Below are 19,190 nucleotides of genomic sequence, written 5' to 3'. Positions count from 1 at the left end.
ATTCATTTCTCATGATTTAAGTTTGTAGTCATGCTGATAATCTGTATTCAGTATTAATGGTGATAATACTTTTACTGTATTGCTATGTCAGTTCGATATGAATAACAAGGACTGTGTTGTTAATCCTCTCAATTTTCTGCCAAAATTGGGTTTTGGTGCTCCTTACTTTATATTTAAAGTAGTTCAAGTATGTATTACACATTCTCTTTTTAGGATACCCAGCGCTATTGGAAAATGGGAAGAAAAGAAAAAAATGATTTTTTTTTTGGCAATGTGAAGAAAAACACTAATCTAAATTATCAGTGGCATCTGTCGGGTTTTGGGGTTAACTGAAAGTAACGACAGACTTACAATAGTATCACAATGAGGATATGAGGAACAGAGGTGAAAATTAGTAATTCTTAACATGAATAAATTAATGAAACTTTCATTATTGTGATATGCAGGCAACTCTGACAAGCCTGAATGGACTTACAAGACACCACAAACTCATGTTCATATTTTTTTTGTTCAGACCTTAATTTAATGTTTAATAAGGAATTAAATTACTTATGTTGGTTTAAATGTGATTCACTGTTTTGTTTAATGACTGGTTTGTTGCCACCTGATTTCAGTGCTCAATTTCCAGCAGCCACTGTGCTCATAGCGTTAGGAAGTGCTGCTAGAAAAAACTGTCTGGAGTGGTGAAGTGGAGGTTTGTTTCCGTAGTAACGTAGTAGTCCATTGCTCTGAGTTGGGAGCCTGTCTCCGTGGTTACACTCTGTGTACATTCCAGTGAGGCCCTTTCTCCTCCCTCTCTACACCTCCACCACCTCCTCCTTCCTCCCCTCTCTCCCAACAAATTTCGATGCCAGTGGGGGATGCCAGCCCCTTTGCCACCCTTCCCAGATCACCCCTTGCCCAGATGGGCCCGACGCCAGAGCGCAGCCACAGCCTCAGTGACCTCTCCCGCTCGCCAACTACAGGTCGCAGGGCTGCTGCGTACGCTACATGCTCCTCCGCCGACGTCTCCCCGCTCCGGCGTGTTCTGACACGGCGGATGAATATGTGCCCCCACCACCAGCAACAACAGCAACAGCAGCCACTTCACACCTCCGCCTGCACTGTGGTGCTAGAGCAGCCTGTCTGTAGCCCCTTCTCCCTGTGGCACCTTGTCAGTAAGTAGGCCAAGAGAGAAGCAAAAAGAAGGCTGACTGTCGTCCTCATGGCTGCCTGCGCTCATTTGACTTACTGTAAGCATGCTAGCTCGCAAGCAAGCTTTTCCCTTAAGGCAGTTGAAGGATTTGTGTGACGAGCGAGTACCATGACATGTCTTAACGCTTGGCATAAGCAGGCAAAGAGTGTAATCACTCAGTCTATGTCTGGACCAGTGATGGAAAACAAAGGATGTAAACTAGCCCACTAGCCGCATCTCCTTCCTAGGTGAAAAGATAGGGGACTTGGTTAAGTGTGACTAAGCTCATTCCTACAACAGGATCTCCTCCTCCAGAAATCTCCCAGCTCTCCCCTTTTCAGAAATCTCCCAGTCCCTCTTTAGCCCTCCCAACATCTCTTGGAACTGATCCCTGATTGACAGCATGTCATTTTTGCCGAATTTCGCCGCTTCCTTGATAGCCTTGGAATGGGACTGAAGAACTGCACCACTGATGCTCTCTGTACCCCTTCTGCCCACCATATCCCAGCACGGGAGGAGACGATGGATGATGGTTTTGTATGTCTGTACCACACCTGCATCTTTCAGCACCACAGCCCCACCCTATTCTCGCCTATTTCCTGTGGCTACACCCATATCTTATTGGATAAGCTTTACCCATGCCCCCACCCTGTGAGCACTGCCCCGCACCAGCTTTGAAGTCCTTTAAACCTTTCCTAAGATGGATACATAGTATTTATGTTTGGGTAATTTGCACATTTATGTGTCCTTTACAGAGAAGCCGCTGTTCACGCGGGACCCCACTCAGCTTAAAGGCAGTTTCTTGTCTACATCACTCCAAAAGAGCAACATGGGCTTTGGCTTCACTATAATTGGGGGCGACGAGCCTGACGAATTCCTCCAGGTCAAGAGCGTTATCCCTGATGGGCCTGCCGCAGCTGATGGAAAGATGGCCACAGGTAAGCCTCAGGCATGGCTGAAACACAGCCTGTCAAACTGAGTCACTCTTACAAACAAAAACACCTTTATTTAACCAGGAATACATTATATCTTTTACAAAAGAGGTCGGCATAAAATCATCAACACACAGCCACATGAGAGCACACAGTCATTTTATAACATTCACCAACCTGAAAGGCATAAAAGAAACACACTCATTACATAATCATACATTTAGACTTAAATCAAAGCATCAATGCAACAAATACACAATTTCTGTAGAATCTCAGAGATCCTTGTAAATGTCCACATACCAATTTTATGTGTTTTTTCTCTGATGTTTGACATTTATCAACATACATACAGCAATTTTCTAAGTTTGTTTTTAGTCTCAACAAACCAACAATAAACTCACCCTGCTTGCAAGTATTGTGCTTGTATCCAAAGTCTGATATATCTTATTTCTCTGGATAACCCTGTTGTTGTCCATACACTATTAAAAAAACATCAGTGATCAGTTCATTGTTGGTTTGGCTCTGCATATGAGATGTGTTGACTAAAAGAAAAATATACAAAATTGCTAGCCAAATCCTTTTAATGCAAGTTTTCAAACTCCACATTTATCCCTTTCCATTACTTTGTGCGATGTAGACTCACTCCTTTGTGCAGGCAAATTTATACAAAGATTTGTATGCAGCACACAGAAATAAGTGTTACCCCTTCCTCATGATAAAATGGCTACAAGTGCAATATCCCAATACTACTGAATTGTTTGCATGTTGCTAGGCTTGCATTGTCCCCTTACATGTATGTGTGTGTACACCTATGTGTGCACCATCTGCACAGTTTTGTTGGTTCATTAATCATGATGTGGACTTCATGAGCACCTTAACTCCTGACTACGGCCACATGGGGGTGAAACTCCAGCACATATACGTACAAACCAGCTGCACTAAAGGTCAAGGGAATATAAGTAGCAGGTTTTGTCACTGTTCTCAGCATGCAATAATGTTTCTATTTGTGTACACTGGAGCAGATATGGAGCTTATACTGGTGATTTATCACATATGAAGAAAGTTGGTCTGGAGGAAACTCCTCTGTGATAATGGTGGTACTCTTCCATGTTGTTCTATTAGATTGTACTTGTGTTAACATAAATGTGTAGGTGCAGCAGTCCAAAATAGCTCCCCTGATGACTCATAATGTTTGTCCTGACAACACGGCATATAAAGCCTTTTAGGTCTCTGTCTTTTCATCCCCTCCTCCCACTTTATTTCAGAATTCCCCTCTCTTTTTCATGTATTCTCTCCTCAGAAATAAATTGGAGATCCTTCCCACTTCTCTACAATCCCACCTCTCCTCTCCTACACTTCCTCCACTCAGCTCATCTCTCTTTCTCTCTCTCTCACCATCTACTGTCCATCCCCCTCATCTCGCCTCCCCAGACTTTGTGTCCTACTTCGGCAATAGCAGAGCTAGCTCGATCACAGAGCCCACACGTAGGAAACCCAGGCCTGCAGAGGTGTGAAATTCCTAATTCCAGATTTGATTTGTCTTTTTCTCCTCTTGACCCCTCCTGGCTCTCTGTGTGATTACAAAGCCAGAGAAAGCATATTCAAGCACTTATTAAACACGTTTTTTCAAGATGTCTGATTTATAACTGCAAGACCACATATAGTGCAAATTTGTCCAGGCAAGATTTTTAATGTGATTTTGTAAAATGGAGGGGGGAAAAAGATTGCCTTGAAATTTATTTTAGATTTTTAGCTATAAAAAATGTGACATTTGTGTGGTTTTCTGTGTGTGTGTTACTATGAGTTACATTAGCTGAAGTAGTGAGGCTTGATTCGGACGCCAGAGGCAACGTTTAATGAAAAGTCAAGTGGGTTTGTTAGTTTTAAATTGGGTAGAGTAACTGCTGCAACCCTCATTTAGCATCAGAAGGTTTTTCTGCTGAACTGTATCCATATAGCATTCACACTTTTCACAGAAGAGGCACCAATAGGTTATTTAAATCAAAATCACCAACATAAAGATTAGCTTAGCTTTAGGGTTAATGACATCTCTCAAATTTTGTTTATCTAACATCAATTTTAGCCTTGACAGGACTGATGCGTCTACTTACACTTTAGAGGACAGTCAGTTGCATCGCTTTATCACGTTTTAAGGTCTTTATAAGCCTCATGTTTTGTCTGCAAAATCTTCAGACAATATTATCATTATTCTAAACACACCCGCATGTCTGACAAGGTCATAACACGCTTTGCTCTACATGTGACCCTATGTGGCCTGAGCTGCACACTAACATGCAGTCACAAGCAAAAGTTCCTGACAAATGCTCGCTCCCCACTGAGACATTAAACTGTTCCATTATCACGGCCTCGTCTCAGCAGGACCTCCAGGACCTCTCGTTATATTGACAGACTCTTGAACACAGCATTATCTATGGATGAATATGTCATTAGGAATATACAAGGATGAGACAGTTAAAAATGAATCAGCTGGACATGTGGGGCCTTGGTCCCAGTGAGTGTGGTGTTTACAGTTAAGGTCAGTGTGATGTAGAATATAAAAGAGACATGCAGGAGGCTTTATGATGAAAGGAGAGTGGGCTGCTGGTGGCCATGAGTGTGTGTGCTTATCTCAGTGTCCTTAGGGTATATGCTTGCTTGTGTGGTAACCATGTGTTTATAAAGCATCAATTCACCCAAATTACAAAAATACATATTTATATGTTCATCCCCTGCAGTGTCTCTCCATGCAGCAATTTTAATCTTTTTTTTTTATTCACTGATTTTTCAGATATCTGTAAGCTAGACTGAACTTACGGTGATCACATCATTTTAAAAATCACACTTAAAATTTTGGGTCTCAGTTCGAGGATCTCACAGGGTTTTCATTGACACTAATTTCAACTGAAGAAAACTGGTGATGGATAGCTCTGTGGATTATCCAGAGAAATTAAACGGATATTAACTGATATTAAACAACATGGGAAGTAAAAATACCAGTCTGCTTTAAGTTCTCACAACTAATAGAAATGTGTAACATTTGATAATTGATTAAGTTAAAATTTGGATATTTTTGAAGGGTCAGAAGCCTTTGTTGAAAGAAGTGTTGCTGTTGAGTATTTCAGATGTAATGTTTATTAAATTCACCTCCATTGTGTTGGGCTGGTAGCAGAAGTTTCAAAGGCAAAAGTCAAAAAACAACTGTACGTAGTTTATAGCTTTTTATTTTGGTTTAAAACAAGTTGATGCTCTCTGTCTTGTTTCATTTCCTCCCTGGTTATAAAGAAGGAGATCTGCGGTCACAGCGAGGGCTACCAGGTCACGACACCATCATTTGTTTTCTGCCAGTGTGCTCAACTATTGATTCTGACAACGGTGCTCAAGGCAAATGTCGCCTGCGTTTACCCAGATTAATTAAAAAGTCCCTCACGTCACGTTGCCCCAAGGTGTGAACTCGCTCTGTCAATACTGGTGAAGCGTTAAAACTTGGAAAGTGTCTGTCCGTAACACAGTTTACAACGAGAGAGAGAGAGAGAGAGAGAGAACATTTCGGTGATATCTTAACTCCCATTTACCTCAGCTGCTGTCACTCAAAGGGGTCAGGGGGCCCGAATCCACTTCACCAGTCAATCCAGGAAATCAATATGAATTGCCATGTTGTTTTAGAAAAATGTCATTGACCCAACCATTAGTGTATTACAGTCTCCCGCTCACGTTTCAAGAGAATTGGGCAGGATGAAACTTGTGGTTAGCAAGGTGAGGGCCAATCACTAAGCACATGCTTTGCTTATTAATCACGAAACATCTTTTGCTATTCACTTTCTCTCTCTCTGCAACACTCACCATGCCCTCTCTCTAATAAGCCTGACAATTACGCCTGCAATTAGAAAACAATTGTTTTCATTATCAACGTAGGTAATGCTGTTTGTCAGACTTTAATATGGATTGTGCCTTGTGTTGCCCAGTGTTTCAAAAACTTGCTTGGTGCCAGCACAGTGCAGCACAAAACGCTATATTTAGTAATATTTTTTGAGACAAAGATAAGCCTGGATGTGGAGCACTTTTGTGTGGGAACATTTAATTGCCAGCTTGGTTTTATCTGCACTATAGTCTATTACAGGCAGTGAATAACAGCACTTGGCCCCATAGAAGGCAAATATTTTAGCCACTTGTCATCTGCACTGTTTTACACTTGAAAGGAAGATAAGATAGTATCAGTGGTAATTTTATCTGCAGAAATGGTTTATGGCTGTGAGGGCAATGCAGGGAGAGACCAGTGCTGATGTACTGTACAGCTGATTGAGTATTATAACAGCTGTAAAGACTCGAAGCCCTGACATCTCTTAAAGGCTAGCCGCTGTTTCACTAGTTTTTCTAGCTCAATGCAATATCTCATTGAGGGTTTCTTTAGTCCGCCACTCTAAAGAAGTAATTCATGTACCAGGGCTTTTCTGTCTATATTCTAGTATCTAGAGTGTCTTCCATCTTGCAATTGCTGTTATATTATAATTGGAAGTCTTTGTAATTTTAACAACAATTAATGTGTTAGCATTTTAACTACACATCCCATAAGGGTTTTCCAGCAGGGAATCATGTTTATTATATAGTGTTTTAACAGTTTCTCCTTTATCCCCAATCCACCAACACTTATTATTATATCGTCATCTTTCCAACTGTGCTTTGTCATGTCATGTTTAATCCTTTCCAATCATAGCACAGTCACTGGCTTAGATCTATCACACTGTTGGCTTGCAAGTTAAGTTACAGTGGTCTGTTGGGTTGGTGGGAAATGGTGTTCATTAAAGCCTGTTAAAAGCATTAATATTAAATAGACAGTGCTATTTCATTAACATCTCTATCTACCATAGGGCATCTGTGTAGCTTAGTGGATAAGAAAGCATGCCATATAATCACGACATACCTGATTTGATTTCGGTCATGGACCTTTATCAGGGATTATTTCATTCCTCCCATTCCTCCCTCCCTTTCATTTTTCCAGTCTTAATTACTTAAATACCAAACTAACCTCTGTTTAGATAAATGGACTGAAGCACAAAGCATACTATTTAGCAAGTTTATTGTAGGGCTGGATTTTGTGTAATTTGCATTACAAATTTTAAGTGAGATACTTCCGTAACGGAAACATGAAGGTTCATTTAACTCCAGTGCTACAGCCATTATACCTGACCATTATCTTTCTATCTGTCCCTCTCTCACTGCTGCAGGTGATGTCATTGTCTACATCAATGATGTGTGTGTCCTGGGTACCACCCACGCCGATGTGGTCAAACTCTTCCAGTCGGTGCCGATCGGCCAAAGTGTGACACTCGTCTTGTGCCGCGGCTACCCGTTGCCCTACGACCCAGAGGAAGCTGCCAATGCCAACAACACCACCACTACCACCATCATTTCCCCACTGGGCATTATGGAGCAGCGGCCCATCATGGTGAATGGCAGGACGGGCTATGACAATTATCTGGACTACATTTCCCGCACGGCACGCTTTGTGACGGACCCCAGTCAGGACCAGGTTAACGCCCAGCAGCAGCTGCTCCCCCCTCACCCCGGTGACACCCACTTAGACGGCTCGCTTCCTCCCACCACCGGCACAACGCCCCCTGACAGCATCTCTATGGCGTCATCAGGGGCAACACAGGGGGAGCTGCTGACCCTGACCATGGTGAAGGGTATGGATGGTTTCGGCTTCACGATCGCGGACAGTGCCACGGGCCAGCGAGTCAAGCAAGTCTTGGAACCTCAAGGCTGTCCAGGCCTGTGCGAGGGCGACCTGATAGTGGAGATTAACAAGCAGCCTGTGCAGGGATTCACACATAGCCAGGTGGTGGAGCTCCTCAAGGAGTGTGCCGTGGGAGCTGAGACCTGCTTGGTGGTTCAGAGAAGCGGAACAGGTAAGACCAATGGCTGCAGGTAGGGATGGCGTGGAAGATTGCTGGCTCAGCAAACACGCTTGAATCCTTCCGCCATATGTCTTTCTAGCTGCGTATCTGTCTGCCTATTCATCTCTGTCACCTTTTACTGTTGTAGCCGAGTGTGTCTGTGTGTGTGGTCTAGTCCAAAGAATGTTTTATAGTCCTGCAGTGCACAACAACAGCTGACTGATGTACAACTTCAAGTGCTCAAGTTCCTCTTGTCTGTACTTGGGGCGAGAAAAACAGCTTTACTTCACTTCACTTAAGTAGATGCCACTCCATGGAGCTCCATGGGGGGACCTCTGGTATGTTTAGGAGGTAGGATGTGTCTCCCTGTGCTCCAACAAATCTGATGACTTAAATGTACCTATATTCTGCACAGTTGTGCCTCATTTTACTGTTAAGTGTTCGTTGGACAACTTTTAACCTGAGATAAATTAATACTTTGGTAGGTTTTACATACAAAACGTAGTAAAATCGTGAAATAGACTCCAGGATAGTAGACCACAAACCGGTACTACAACCTGACCGTGCCTCACTACTGATGCGGGATGCCAATGGTGATTTGTATACTACCATTAAAGAGGAGCTGAAGAGCTGGATTGACTCAATACAATAGAGGATTGACCCCCAGGGGGAAACTATACAAGAGCTGGAACAGGTGTCCACTGACCACAGCATCCATGTAACCAAGCTGAAATCCGCAGTGGCTACTCAACTCAAGCAGTTGGACAGCAAGTGTGACAGGCATCCCAGAAGGCACAGAGGGCCCTACTCTGGAGGACAAGTCCATATTTGATAATGCCTGTTGCTTACGAACAAAACTGAAAGATTGCCAACCACCTCGTCCATTTATGGTCAGAGTTCACTAGTTTTACATCTGAAACCAGATTCTGCAAATAGGGTTAGTCCTAGTCCTCTGACAAACAAAGACTATTATCTCTTATAACATGGTCTGTTTCTATGAAGCAGAGTGGCATTCAGGTAAGTAAAACACCAGCTATGCTCCTCTCCTGAACTCTAAAGGGGGCTTTCTCCACCCGGCGACACTCAGGGTTTACCTTAAACGGGATCTCACATAAATTTTCAGAACCAACCGCAGCTTCAGACTTTGTTGCCATAATGTCTGTCGAAAAACTAAATCTGTTACAGACCGTATAGGGTGAGTAGACTTTTGTTAGCCATACTGTTGCTAACTAACCACTCTGCTAATTAACCGTTTATCACCATTTTAAAGATGGGACGTTTACATAGATACGAACTGCATTTCCCTTCAGGCTGGGAGAGTGACCTTTGGGAGGAAATTACTGAAGAGCTCTAGATAAAAGCTCTTAACAGAGTGCATACATCTTCATCTGTGGCTCTTAGAATGCAAAATTATTCATCACTCTCATTTTACAAAGGTCCAACTTTTTAAGACTCACCTTGCTAGCCAAGACGATTAATCCTGCTGAAATGGAAATCTTCTGCACCCACTTCTCACAGGCTTTGGATTGTTCATGTTTTTAACTATATCAAACTTGAGAAGATAAGATTTATGAAATAAATCCATTTAGTTGTGTGGCCTATTCTTTAGACTTGTTAAGGGGTTCAGTTTCCTGTCTGTTCCTGACATAAGGGGGACATAAGGGCATAAGGGCTCCTTCCTATTTTTTGGATCAATTATCACTCATGGAACTGTGATATAGAGTCTAAGCTTATATGATAATACCTACAATTTATGATGTATAGTTTGACTTGCTGCATTTGTACTTGTATATTCCCTTTGTTTAAAAATGTAATAAATACTTTTTTTTTTAAATAGATGCCACTCTGCACACTAAACCATTTGTCCAAGTGGTCAACCAATTAAATTAAGTTAAGTGCATGCCTTTTGCAGTGCAGAATTATTTTTAAAGTCACTTTTTTTATTACTTTTTTTTAACCATGTGAGTTTCATATTCATGGCAAATTGGCAAATTTTACCTTGTTTTTTCAGCTACAAATAAAAGCCCCCGAATTAAAGCGTGTCAAAAGTAGCACAGTCTTTCCACAAAATACTGGTAGACTGCAAATGGCTCTGAAGTGCTTTCTACCCTCTGTTTTTCAAAATGTGTTGCACTCCAACAATCATAATTATGCACTGCACTCTGCCACACACAGGGTTATTTGCAGAATCAACAGGTAGCCGACTGTTTTCTTCTCAGTGAGAGTGTGTGTGTTATGTTGGGAGGAGATTGTGAAGTGTGTAGAAACATCTGCTTTCACCTTGTTGGAAATGGCAGAAAACTTTGGACAGATCTAATGGCGATGTCTTTGGCATTGAAAGGAGAAGAGGAAAGATTCATGGTCATGCCTTTCCTAAATGCCCCAGTATACATTGTGTGTAAGCCTGCTCAGATCTGCCTGCAAGCTTGTCCTCTTATTGAATTGTGAAGGTAGTGCATTTGTCAGCAATGACTCAGCTAAAGCTCAGACGTTGAAGATTAAACCGTTAGATTTTAATTAAATCTAGAAACAGGAAAAGCAGCTCTTCATCAACAAAGCAGATAGGATTTGTCTCTGGAACCTTGTTGTTAAATGATTTCCCTCTCTGAGCTCACTTGTCCTTTATGTATCTTGGCATCCTGTAAGTGCTAGCACGTGAACTTCAGTACTCACAGTCATTCATGGTGCAAGCTCGAAACTCAACCAGCTGGACAGGAAATCTAAATACTGCTTTTGCTTTTGTGTGAAACCAATTTGTAGTTTTGTATTTTGCCTCTTGGTGTTGTGTAATGTCACATACCAATCATAATGCCAACTGCTTAGTGCCACAGACACCACTGAGACTCATCCACAAAGGTCAGCGGTGTCCTCTGAATAGATTTATTGACATTTATTTCTTTATTAGGCTGCCCGTGTCTCTGTGAGTGAGCAGAGAGCCAACAAACAGGAAGAGGAGAATAAGAGGGAAGCTATTAGCTTGCTAGAAAATTGAGGACGAGGGGGTCAGACATTTTGAACCACCACCTCAAAAATCTCTGATCTGTCAAAGCACTCCACACACACAAACATAAAAACACGCTCTCCCATCTGCAAAGGAAGCTAACAGCGAAGCGCTCCCGCCATCTGTCCGGGTTCCTCACTCAAGGCAGAGCTTTAGAAGGTCGAAACAAGTGGTCCTGTGTGATGCCTGTTGGCCCATAGAGATAATGGCAGCCTTATTTACATGCTATTTTTCATCTCATTATTCCAAATCTGGATATGGCTTAGCTTCACTACACAACAATACGTCAGGGTGCTCTGTCGCATCTGTTTGTGTTGATTTCCTGTGACATGACAAGCTGTGGGTGCAAGAGGTAGAAAAAAAAAAACATCAGTGCCACCCAGCCTGTTCTTACAGTAGCATGACTGCATATGGCACACATATGTGTGGAAATGAGTAACACTGAGACATATTGCCAGAACACCAAATATCCCTGTTGGCTGAGATTGTGAACATTGTAGATCCTTGGAAAGATTTTTGACATGTAACCACCAAAACACTGCCAGAAGTTAAGCTCGTTAAGATGAGACTTGAGGCCCTCCTGGGACAAAATGGTAACTTTCTTTGTGATGGAGATAAACAAAGAGAAGTGGGACAAAGCAGACCACATATATATGGATATTTAATCTGGAAGAGATGATGTTATTATTGTAAGACTCTTGCGATGTTAGCTTTATTCTAATGCAAGTTCAGATGCTGTTTTTATGCTACGATTTAAAAGTTAGATCCCAACTTGGGGTCAGGATACCCAGAAGGGTTTGCCAAATGAACATAGTGAGTCATTAGTATGGGTATGAGAAGAAAATAATAATTCTGATGCTCAAATTTATGTGTCCATGTGTTTGTCTGATTTGCTTCTTTCTTGGAAAATATTATAGTTTTGCTTCTGTGAGGCTCTTAAAATTAGTCAAATGACACTATTTGAGAAGGAAAATCAATCTACAATCGAAGTGTGCACAATTTATAGACATGCAGCTTATGACAAGTGGTTGCAAGAAGATACTTGGTGATGAGCGTGTTTCTACTTAAATATATTTTGGGCATTTTTTAAGTTTTTATGACAGACATGTAAGAGTAGAGAGAAGACAGGAAGTGAGGGGAGAGAGATTCAGACATACACCAAAGGTCTCCGGTCACAATGTTGTGCTTCATGGTTGACTGAACAATCTAATTAATTAAGAAAATAATCAACTTAATAGCTACCTGTACCCTACAAGTACCTGAATGGTCCATGTGTAACCCCATGGCAATAAGCTGTGATCATTTATTTCAGCAGAGTTCTGACCGTGAAGTTGTTTTGTGGCAAATCTACAATAAAAATCAATGTGACTTTAAAATCAGTATCCACATTTGATCAGTTTCATTTCAAGATTTGAAAGACTTCATTGCCATTTAGACAGGCACAGCATACATGCACATTGGAATACTTGTGCGTCAGGTTAAAACAAGACAGAGTAGCAAGGTCTGTGAAATTAGTTTATTTACAGTTACATGCAGCTATACAGATTTCATCAGTGAATCTACCATGAAAACTGATGTAATACCAAAGTAAATATTTTCATCTAATTTAATGTAATGTGATGGTTAACATTTGTATTTCTGCAAGTACAAACTGTGCAGACGTTCTTTCATTCTTTCCTTTGAAGCTGCAGTCCTATCTGTATAGTACAAACTGTATCCCAGCACCTACTGTGAGATCTGAGGTGCTGCTGATTCTCGTTAGCCACCCAACTTCCTCAGGGAAGGTAGCTCCAAGTGTTTAGGCGAGCTGTTACCCATCGTAATAGAACTGTCACCATGCTGCCTCTTAGCGCACCACAATTTGGCTGGCTCCTTCAGTGACCACTGAGCTATGGCTTCACGATCTAATTGAACTGGCTGTTTCGCTGGGGGTTTGCACCACTAGCCAGTGTAATAGAGAGAGAGGCAACCGACTAACATCCATCACCAAACAGCTGTCATGCGCGGATGTCTGACACACTCTCTCCAAATATTTTCCAGCTCAGGAGCGAGCACACAGCTCATCACTTTTGCTGAAAACACAATCTGAAGCAAAGGATTGAATGAGCATCAAGTTTAAAAGTGTGCATATTTCTACATGACTGATTTTTTTTTTTTTTTAATGACTGCCTTTATCGTGCAGACATATGCCTCTTGGCATCTGGTCTCAGTTTGAACACATACACACTAGTCAAGAAGAGATTGGACTGACAGCATTTACGCCTACAATCTCCCACGTATTTCAAATTCTCCCACATCCAGAATCAAATGGTATTGTTACGGTTATTTTATGGTGCCGTTGCTATGACGACACCCTCCTAATGTCCAGTATCAGAGACCACAAATGACTGGCAAGGCGGACAAGGTTCACAGATTGAGCTTCATCAATAATTACAGGTCTTTCTCACACACATACACACACACCTCCTCCTGTTTTTGTCACAGCTTTTTGGTCCCACAGTGTACAGAGACAGGAATGAGGGGGAAGTTGGACAAAAGTGATTTAGAAACAGAAAAGAGAGGGCAGAGAAATAATGAAATGAAGATAGTACAACTACAGAGTGAGAATTAAAAACAGAGGTAGCCAGTGTGCTACAGTCTTTGTTAGTGTTGTCATGGACACAGTAAAAAGCCAAAGAGTGCAGCAGCGAGTTTTTTCGCAAAGCGTATGTCACTTTTTAGCATCAATACATCATTGCGACATTCATTCTGAGGTGTAAGTATAATCATTAACAAAAGGGACCACCATCAGGAAAAGTGGCAGCTTAATGCAGCTTTTTACATTATGCACCACAGGATCAGATAGGAGACAGAAATCTGGAGACCTGCTCTTTCACTTTCAGAGCAAACAGAGCAGAGACTTCAGAGATTGTTACAAAGGTGCTGCAGGCTAAGTGAAAAACAGATGCAAAAACAAAATTGTTTATCATCAGTCAAACAAAAACAAAACCTTTGACAGACAATGTTTGCTTTGATTGCATTTGCACTAAGGTGTAAAATATATTTTTACAATGCACTGCAGATATAAAGAGCACTTTTAAAGCAAAACTTACTTCTATCTTATCATCATAATTGTGGCAGATCTATATTTGAGTCATGCCATGTAGACATCCAGGAAACAGAGAGTCCTTATTATAATGTGCTTTATAATTAGGGCAAGCAATACAATCCTTCTAAAGCTTTTTAATTAAGCTTTACAGCAGCTACAATCAATATTTTTATATTTAGTGTATCACATGAATACTTGTTTCACTCAGCTCATTGCTTTCATTTACCGGACCGAAAGTTGACTTTTTCAGTCGATGCTTGCCGCTTTCATCAGTCACATTTCCGACACAGCAGGAAGCTGTTTTTGAAAACTGCAACCCAATCTACCAGCGCTACCTGCCCAGTACCACATGGCAGACAAAGTTAGCCACTTACTGCTGAACATAGTGGAGCATTATGCAGGATGGGAGAGCAAGAATAGAGTTAAAAGGAGACTAAATATTGAACTTTAGGTCATTGGTCACCAAAAAAACAAACAGGCAAACAGGTTTAAATAGGCAACTGTTTGCTAGCCAGTTTCCCATATCAACACTTGTCTTTGAGTCCAAAAGGAAGTAAACACAAAAATTGGCCCACTTCAGTAGCTATATGTACTGTATACAGCTAACTGTACATGAATCTACTCCTGGGGCAATTTTTCAACTAAACAAACTAGCTGCTTATGTATGTACAGTATTAACAAACATATTAGTTATCCTTTTACAGTATATAGCTTGATTATAATTCAGTGTTAATAAATAAGGATATTAGAAAAATGTCCTGAAAGGGCTTTTATTGCTTTATTTGCTAGCTTATTGCTTCCTGTATAGCAATCTGACCATTTGGTCCACCTGGCCTCTGTCTTTTCCAGTTGAATTTTATTACAATTAGTTTTTTTTATGTGTGTGTTTGTGTGTTAGAGAATGAGATAGACTATGAATTTCTGTATATGTGCATCTGTTGATAACTTGGGAAAGTGTTTGCATTCCCAAACAGGTTTTTTATGTTCCCCCTGGCATGTATGACAACCTCATAGCTAAGCTGACCGCCACTTCACCGTCCACAAATGAACCAATTTACGATCAAACCATCCAGTCAATTAAGCGCCATCACCTTGAAAGGGCCCACACGCATAATATAGTTATGATATCCCTTAAATTTGAGTTTGACTCCCAAGCCGTTTTTGCCCAACAAATGGGCACTCTGTCTCTCATCACCAGTAATTATTGTGCCAGCATGTGTTTGCGTGTGTGTGTGTGTGTGTGTGTGTGTGTGTGGCCGACAGCATCATTAGTGGCTATCTAGACCATTAACAGGCTGTGTCCTCATTGCCACACCATCAGAGGCACGGGGCGGTTATTAGCTGCGGAGAATTTCAGCTCGTTCACATGTACGCACAGCCATTAAGTTTCCACTAACATGCCGCATTCTACCTCCCTGCTGCCCGCCCAGACTCTCGACACAAATGCTGAGGCACATGGTTTGATTCACACAGGTTCACATGCACACCTACACGGCAGGCAGGCAGGCATTTAGGCATGCACACGCTTTCTTGAACTTCTTCGCACACGTCCCAAGGCAGCCTTCTGCACAGAAGCCTCCACATGTTACATAAACTCCCTTTTCTCGTACTATCATGGGTACATTTTACATACTTGGTTTGACCTTTCACTTTAGATTGCTCATGCGAAGATGCTCAAAGATGACCAGAAGCCACTTTTAAAGTATATGCAGATCACATGTGAAGGTCTTTGTAGAGAAAGAAATTAGGGAGGGTTTGATTCACTGAGCCTCCTCCAACCTTCCTGGGAATTGGTGTGTAACTAGACAGTGATTCATTGTATGTGTGTGTGCAAGATAGAATAGTTGGAAACAAAAGAGAGAAAGAAGGGAGGCTGGAGAGAGAGAGAGAGAGTGATGAGTTTGGCCTTCTGCCAGTAGACCACAGACTGTCAGCCATGTTCACACTTACAGCTCTGTCCCCACTGTGTACGGCTCCAAACCTGGAGGAACTGCCCGCCAGGCATCAATATCCAGTACTGTCGGCCCCGGGAAGACAGCCAAGACCCTGCGCATGAATGGAAAGACGCCAAGATCCGATCATAGCAGAGGAGAAGGGGTTAAACAAGGCTGATTGTGTTTGCCATCAGAATGAAATCACAGAAAAAAGTTAGGCAGTGAATATCTTCCCTGTGTGGAGGAGTAAGATCGCTATCCTTGGTTGCTTCTTTAACATATCAACTCGTATTTGGGCTTCAACGGGATGTTGATATGGTGTTGTGATTACGCTGTGATTGCATGAGCGTGGTTAAATGAATTGGGCTGTTTTGAGCTTTAATATCAAGCACGTTCAACCGTGTACCTTGCAAATAATTTGTTTTGCACACAGCTACAACAAAGCTTCTTTTTTTGAGAACATCAGGCAAATGTGCAATGAGTGTTCAAATAGAAGTGGGTAGAATCAGTTTTCTGCTGCGGATGTTATGCGAAGCTGCCAGGCTCCCTCATGAGATGGAGATACATATTTATAAAGGGCTGAAAGATTCACGTACGCCGCCGCTCCATTCTACTGTTATCATCGGCTCATTTAAATAATTGAAGGGCTAGTGTTAGCCTCTCATTGTGAAATTAAAGAGATCTGTGTTCATGTATGGGTGAACAAATGTTGAACATGAACAAAATGAACAGCCTTATGTGCATCAAATGGTTGGATGTGTGTGCACTTTTAGAAATGTATGTATCCGTGTTTGCTGTTTCCTCAACCCACACAGTAAATGTTTTATTCAAATTTAGCTTAAGCTAAATTTAGCTGAGAGTATGCTTTGATTGTTTGGAGACGTGAGCATTTTTACAATTTTGCAACATAACCTTTGCAGAATAGATTTATGAAAATGGGTTGAAACTGTTTTTGTTTTTTATTGCGCATATAGAGTTTGAGGGACTTTTTATGGAGCCTGTGTAGACCAGAATTTTTTTTTTTCTCATTTTGTTCAGTTATTGCTTTGGGACATGTATGTGTTTGGTACAGCTGTCCAGTCATAACAACAACTTTATTTCTGTAAAACCGTCAATAGTTACACTAAACAATGTTAAAGGTGCAGTGTGTAGAATTTAGCGGCATGTAGCAGAACAGACTTGACAGAAATGGAATATAATTTTCATAATTATGTTTAAATTAGTGTATAATCACCTGAAAATAAGAATTGTTGTGTTTTCGTTACCTTAGAATGAGGCCTTTATGTCTAAATAGGGAGCAGGTCCTTTTACACAGAGCTTGCTATGTTGCACTGCTATGTTTCTACAGTAGCCCAGAGAGACAAACCAAACATTGGCTCTAGAGTTTTATAGCCATTGTTGGTTCTCCTACACGCTTGGATGCGGAGGGTGAGGAAAGGGCTATTCAATTTTGTTGGCTTGATGCCACTAAATCCTACACACTGGTCCTTTAATATGAGTCAAAATGCCAGATATTATTTGATGTGGTCTGTGAGGTCCTCTTAAAAAGTTTGTTGTTGGGCACTTTTGACTTCCTCACATACTCCCTCTGTAAGACACAGGCCCAAAATGGGCTAATAATGTTCATGTTGTACTTTAGCAGTGCAGATCCCCTAACAAAACCCATTACAGCAATACGGATACAGTGAATCTGGGCCTTTGGGGGGCTCCTGTGGGTCTGGGGCCAGGGGCTATTGCCGATATTACCCTGTTGATAATCCAATATTGGTTTTTGCCAATCTGTTACTGAGCGCTCAGGATTCACCTCAACTCCTATTTCCATTTTTAATATTTGCAGCCCATTTTGTTGCTACGTTATAAACATCACTCATACATCTTCCTGGACTGTGTAATCAGTTGTAGATGACGTCAATCGTGAATCAATCTAAATCAGTGTAATTCTTCCATCGGTTAGGTCCAATGTGCTGCCGATTTTTCCTTTGATGTTTCTGTGCTAAAGCAGTAATTGTTTTGTTGTATGACCTTCAGAAAGTAAAACTCGAATCTCTCTATTTTGAGTGGCTGCATAAGCATATACTTTATTAGATAATATCTTCTTCCCACAAGATGAATAGCCTTTTCAAATACCATCTCAGGACTTAAGGGACTTAAATTTTGAGTTCTTACACTCTTCTGATGCACAAGAATCTAATGAAGGGTCTATTTGAGACATGCCTGCTCAATTATTGCCTTCTTTTGAATTTTCTGTATCTTTTTGATCTAATTTTCAAAGTCTGAAATTTTTTCGGATGTCTGAATCACAATCATTTCACGTTAACCCTTTTTTCCCAGCTGCCACACTGTAAAGGCTTCATGGCTTGCTGCCACACAGTCTGAGACGGCACTATTATAACCAGTGAAAATACATGACTCTGCACCCTGAGAGCTGAAGGCCTCGCTGGTAACACTTTCCTGTTCAGAACCCTTTAATTGGAGTTTGGGGCAGAAATTGAAAACAAGGCATGACTCCAACCAATCATTCATCATTACCTGAAGTTGTGCCAGTGCTGAGATGGGGGTGGGGTGGCACTCAAGCACAGATTTGCAAGTGTACACAATTATACACAATGGATTTAGGGAAGCTAGACTGCTCATTATAGAAACTTCAATAAGTAAGGTATTCTGCCCTCATTTGTGGTGTCATACTTGTCTAGCATGCGTCAGAAAAGGATGACACTTACAGTAGGAAAGTACACCGGTTAGCTCCGAACCTCAGTGCAAGTTGGACACCACAGTGTTGATGTAGCATGGTGCAACAGAGCTGACAAGTCTGATTAGTATTCAGTCTATGGGCTTTCAGCACCACGGTCAGCTCCTTTTACCCTCTTTCTGTCTCTCACCCCTTCTCAACTTTTAGCCACGGGGCACTCTGACACCCACGTTCAACTAAATGTCTGGTACGCCTGAGTTAACAGCGACTCTACCCAGCGGATCACCCCGGTCAGCGATGCCTAGTCGTGCCCCTCCTTTTCTGTCTGTCCGACTCAGCTCAGGTTCTGTCGCCCTCACCAAGGACTGCTCTGTTCTTGCATCTTTTTGCTCGCTGTGTCCTTCACACTTGCTCAGATGTATGTATTCAGGACAGAAACTTTTTTTTTTATTGATGGATCTTCTTTTGGAAGTAAAGC

At 41.6% G+C, this 19,190-nt stretch overlaps 1 protein-coding gene across 1 annotated transcript in view; it reads left to right on the top strand.

The window, feature by feature from the left end:
* magi2a (membrane associated guanylate kinase, WW and PDZ domain containing 2a) overlaps positions 1 to 19,190 on the top strand; it is a 225,294-nt gene that overhangs the window by 175,401 nt on the left and 30,703 nt on the right. Inside the window, exons 9-10 of the mRNA XM_062443389.1 lie at positions 1,930 to 2,112; positions 7,329 to 8,012. Of these exons, the coding sequence (XP_062299373.1) occupies positions 1,930 to 2,112; positions 7,329 to 8,012 (867 nt within the window). The remainder of the gene's footprint in view (positions 1 to 1,929; positions 2,113 to 7,328; positions 8,013 to 19,190) is intronic.

Source organism: Scomber scombrus, chromosome 22 (genome assembly GCF_963691925.1).
Source record: "Scomber scombrus chromosome 22, fScoSco1.1, whole genome shotgun sequence".
Taxonomy (NCBI): domain Eukaryota; kingdom Metazoa; phylum Chordata; class Actinopteri; order Scombriformes; family Scombridae; genus Scomber; species Scomber scombrus.
The sequence above is the reverse complement of the archived record's forward strand: the minus strand, read 5'-3'. Positions and strand labels throughout refer to the sequence as shown.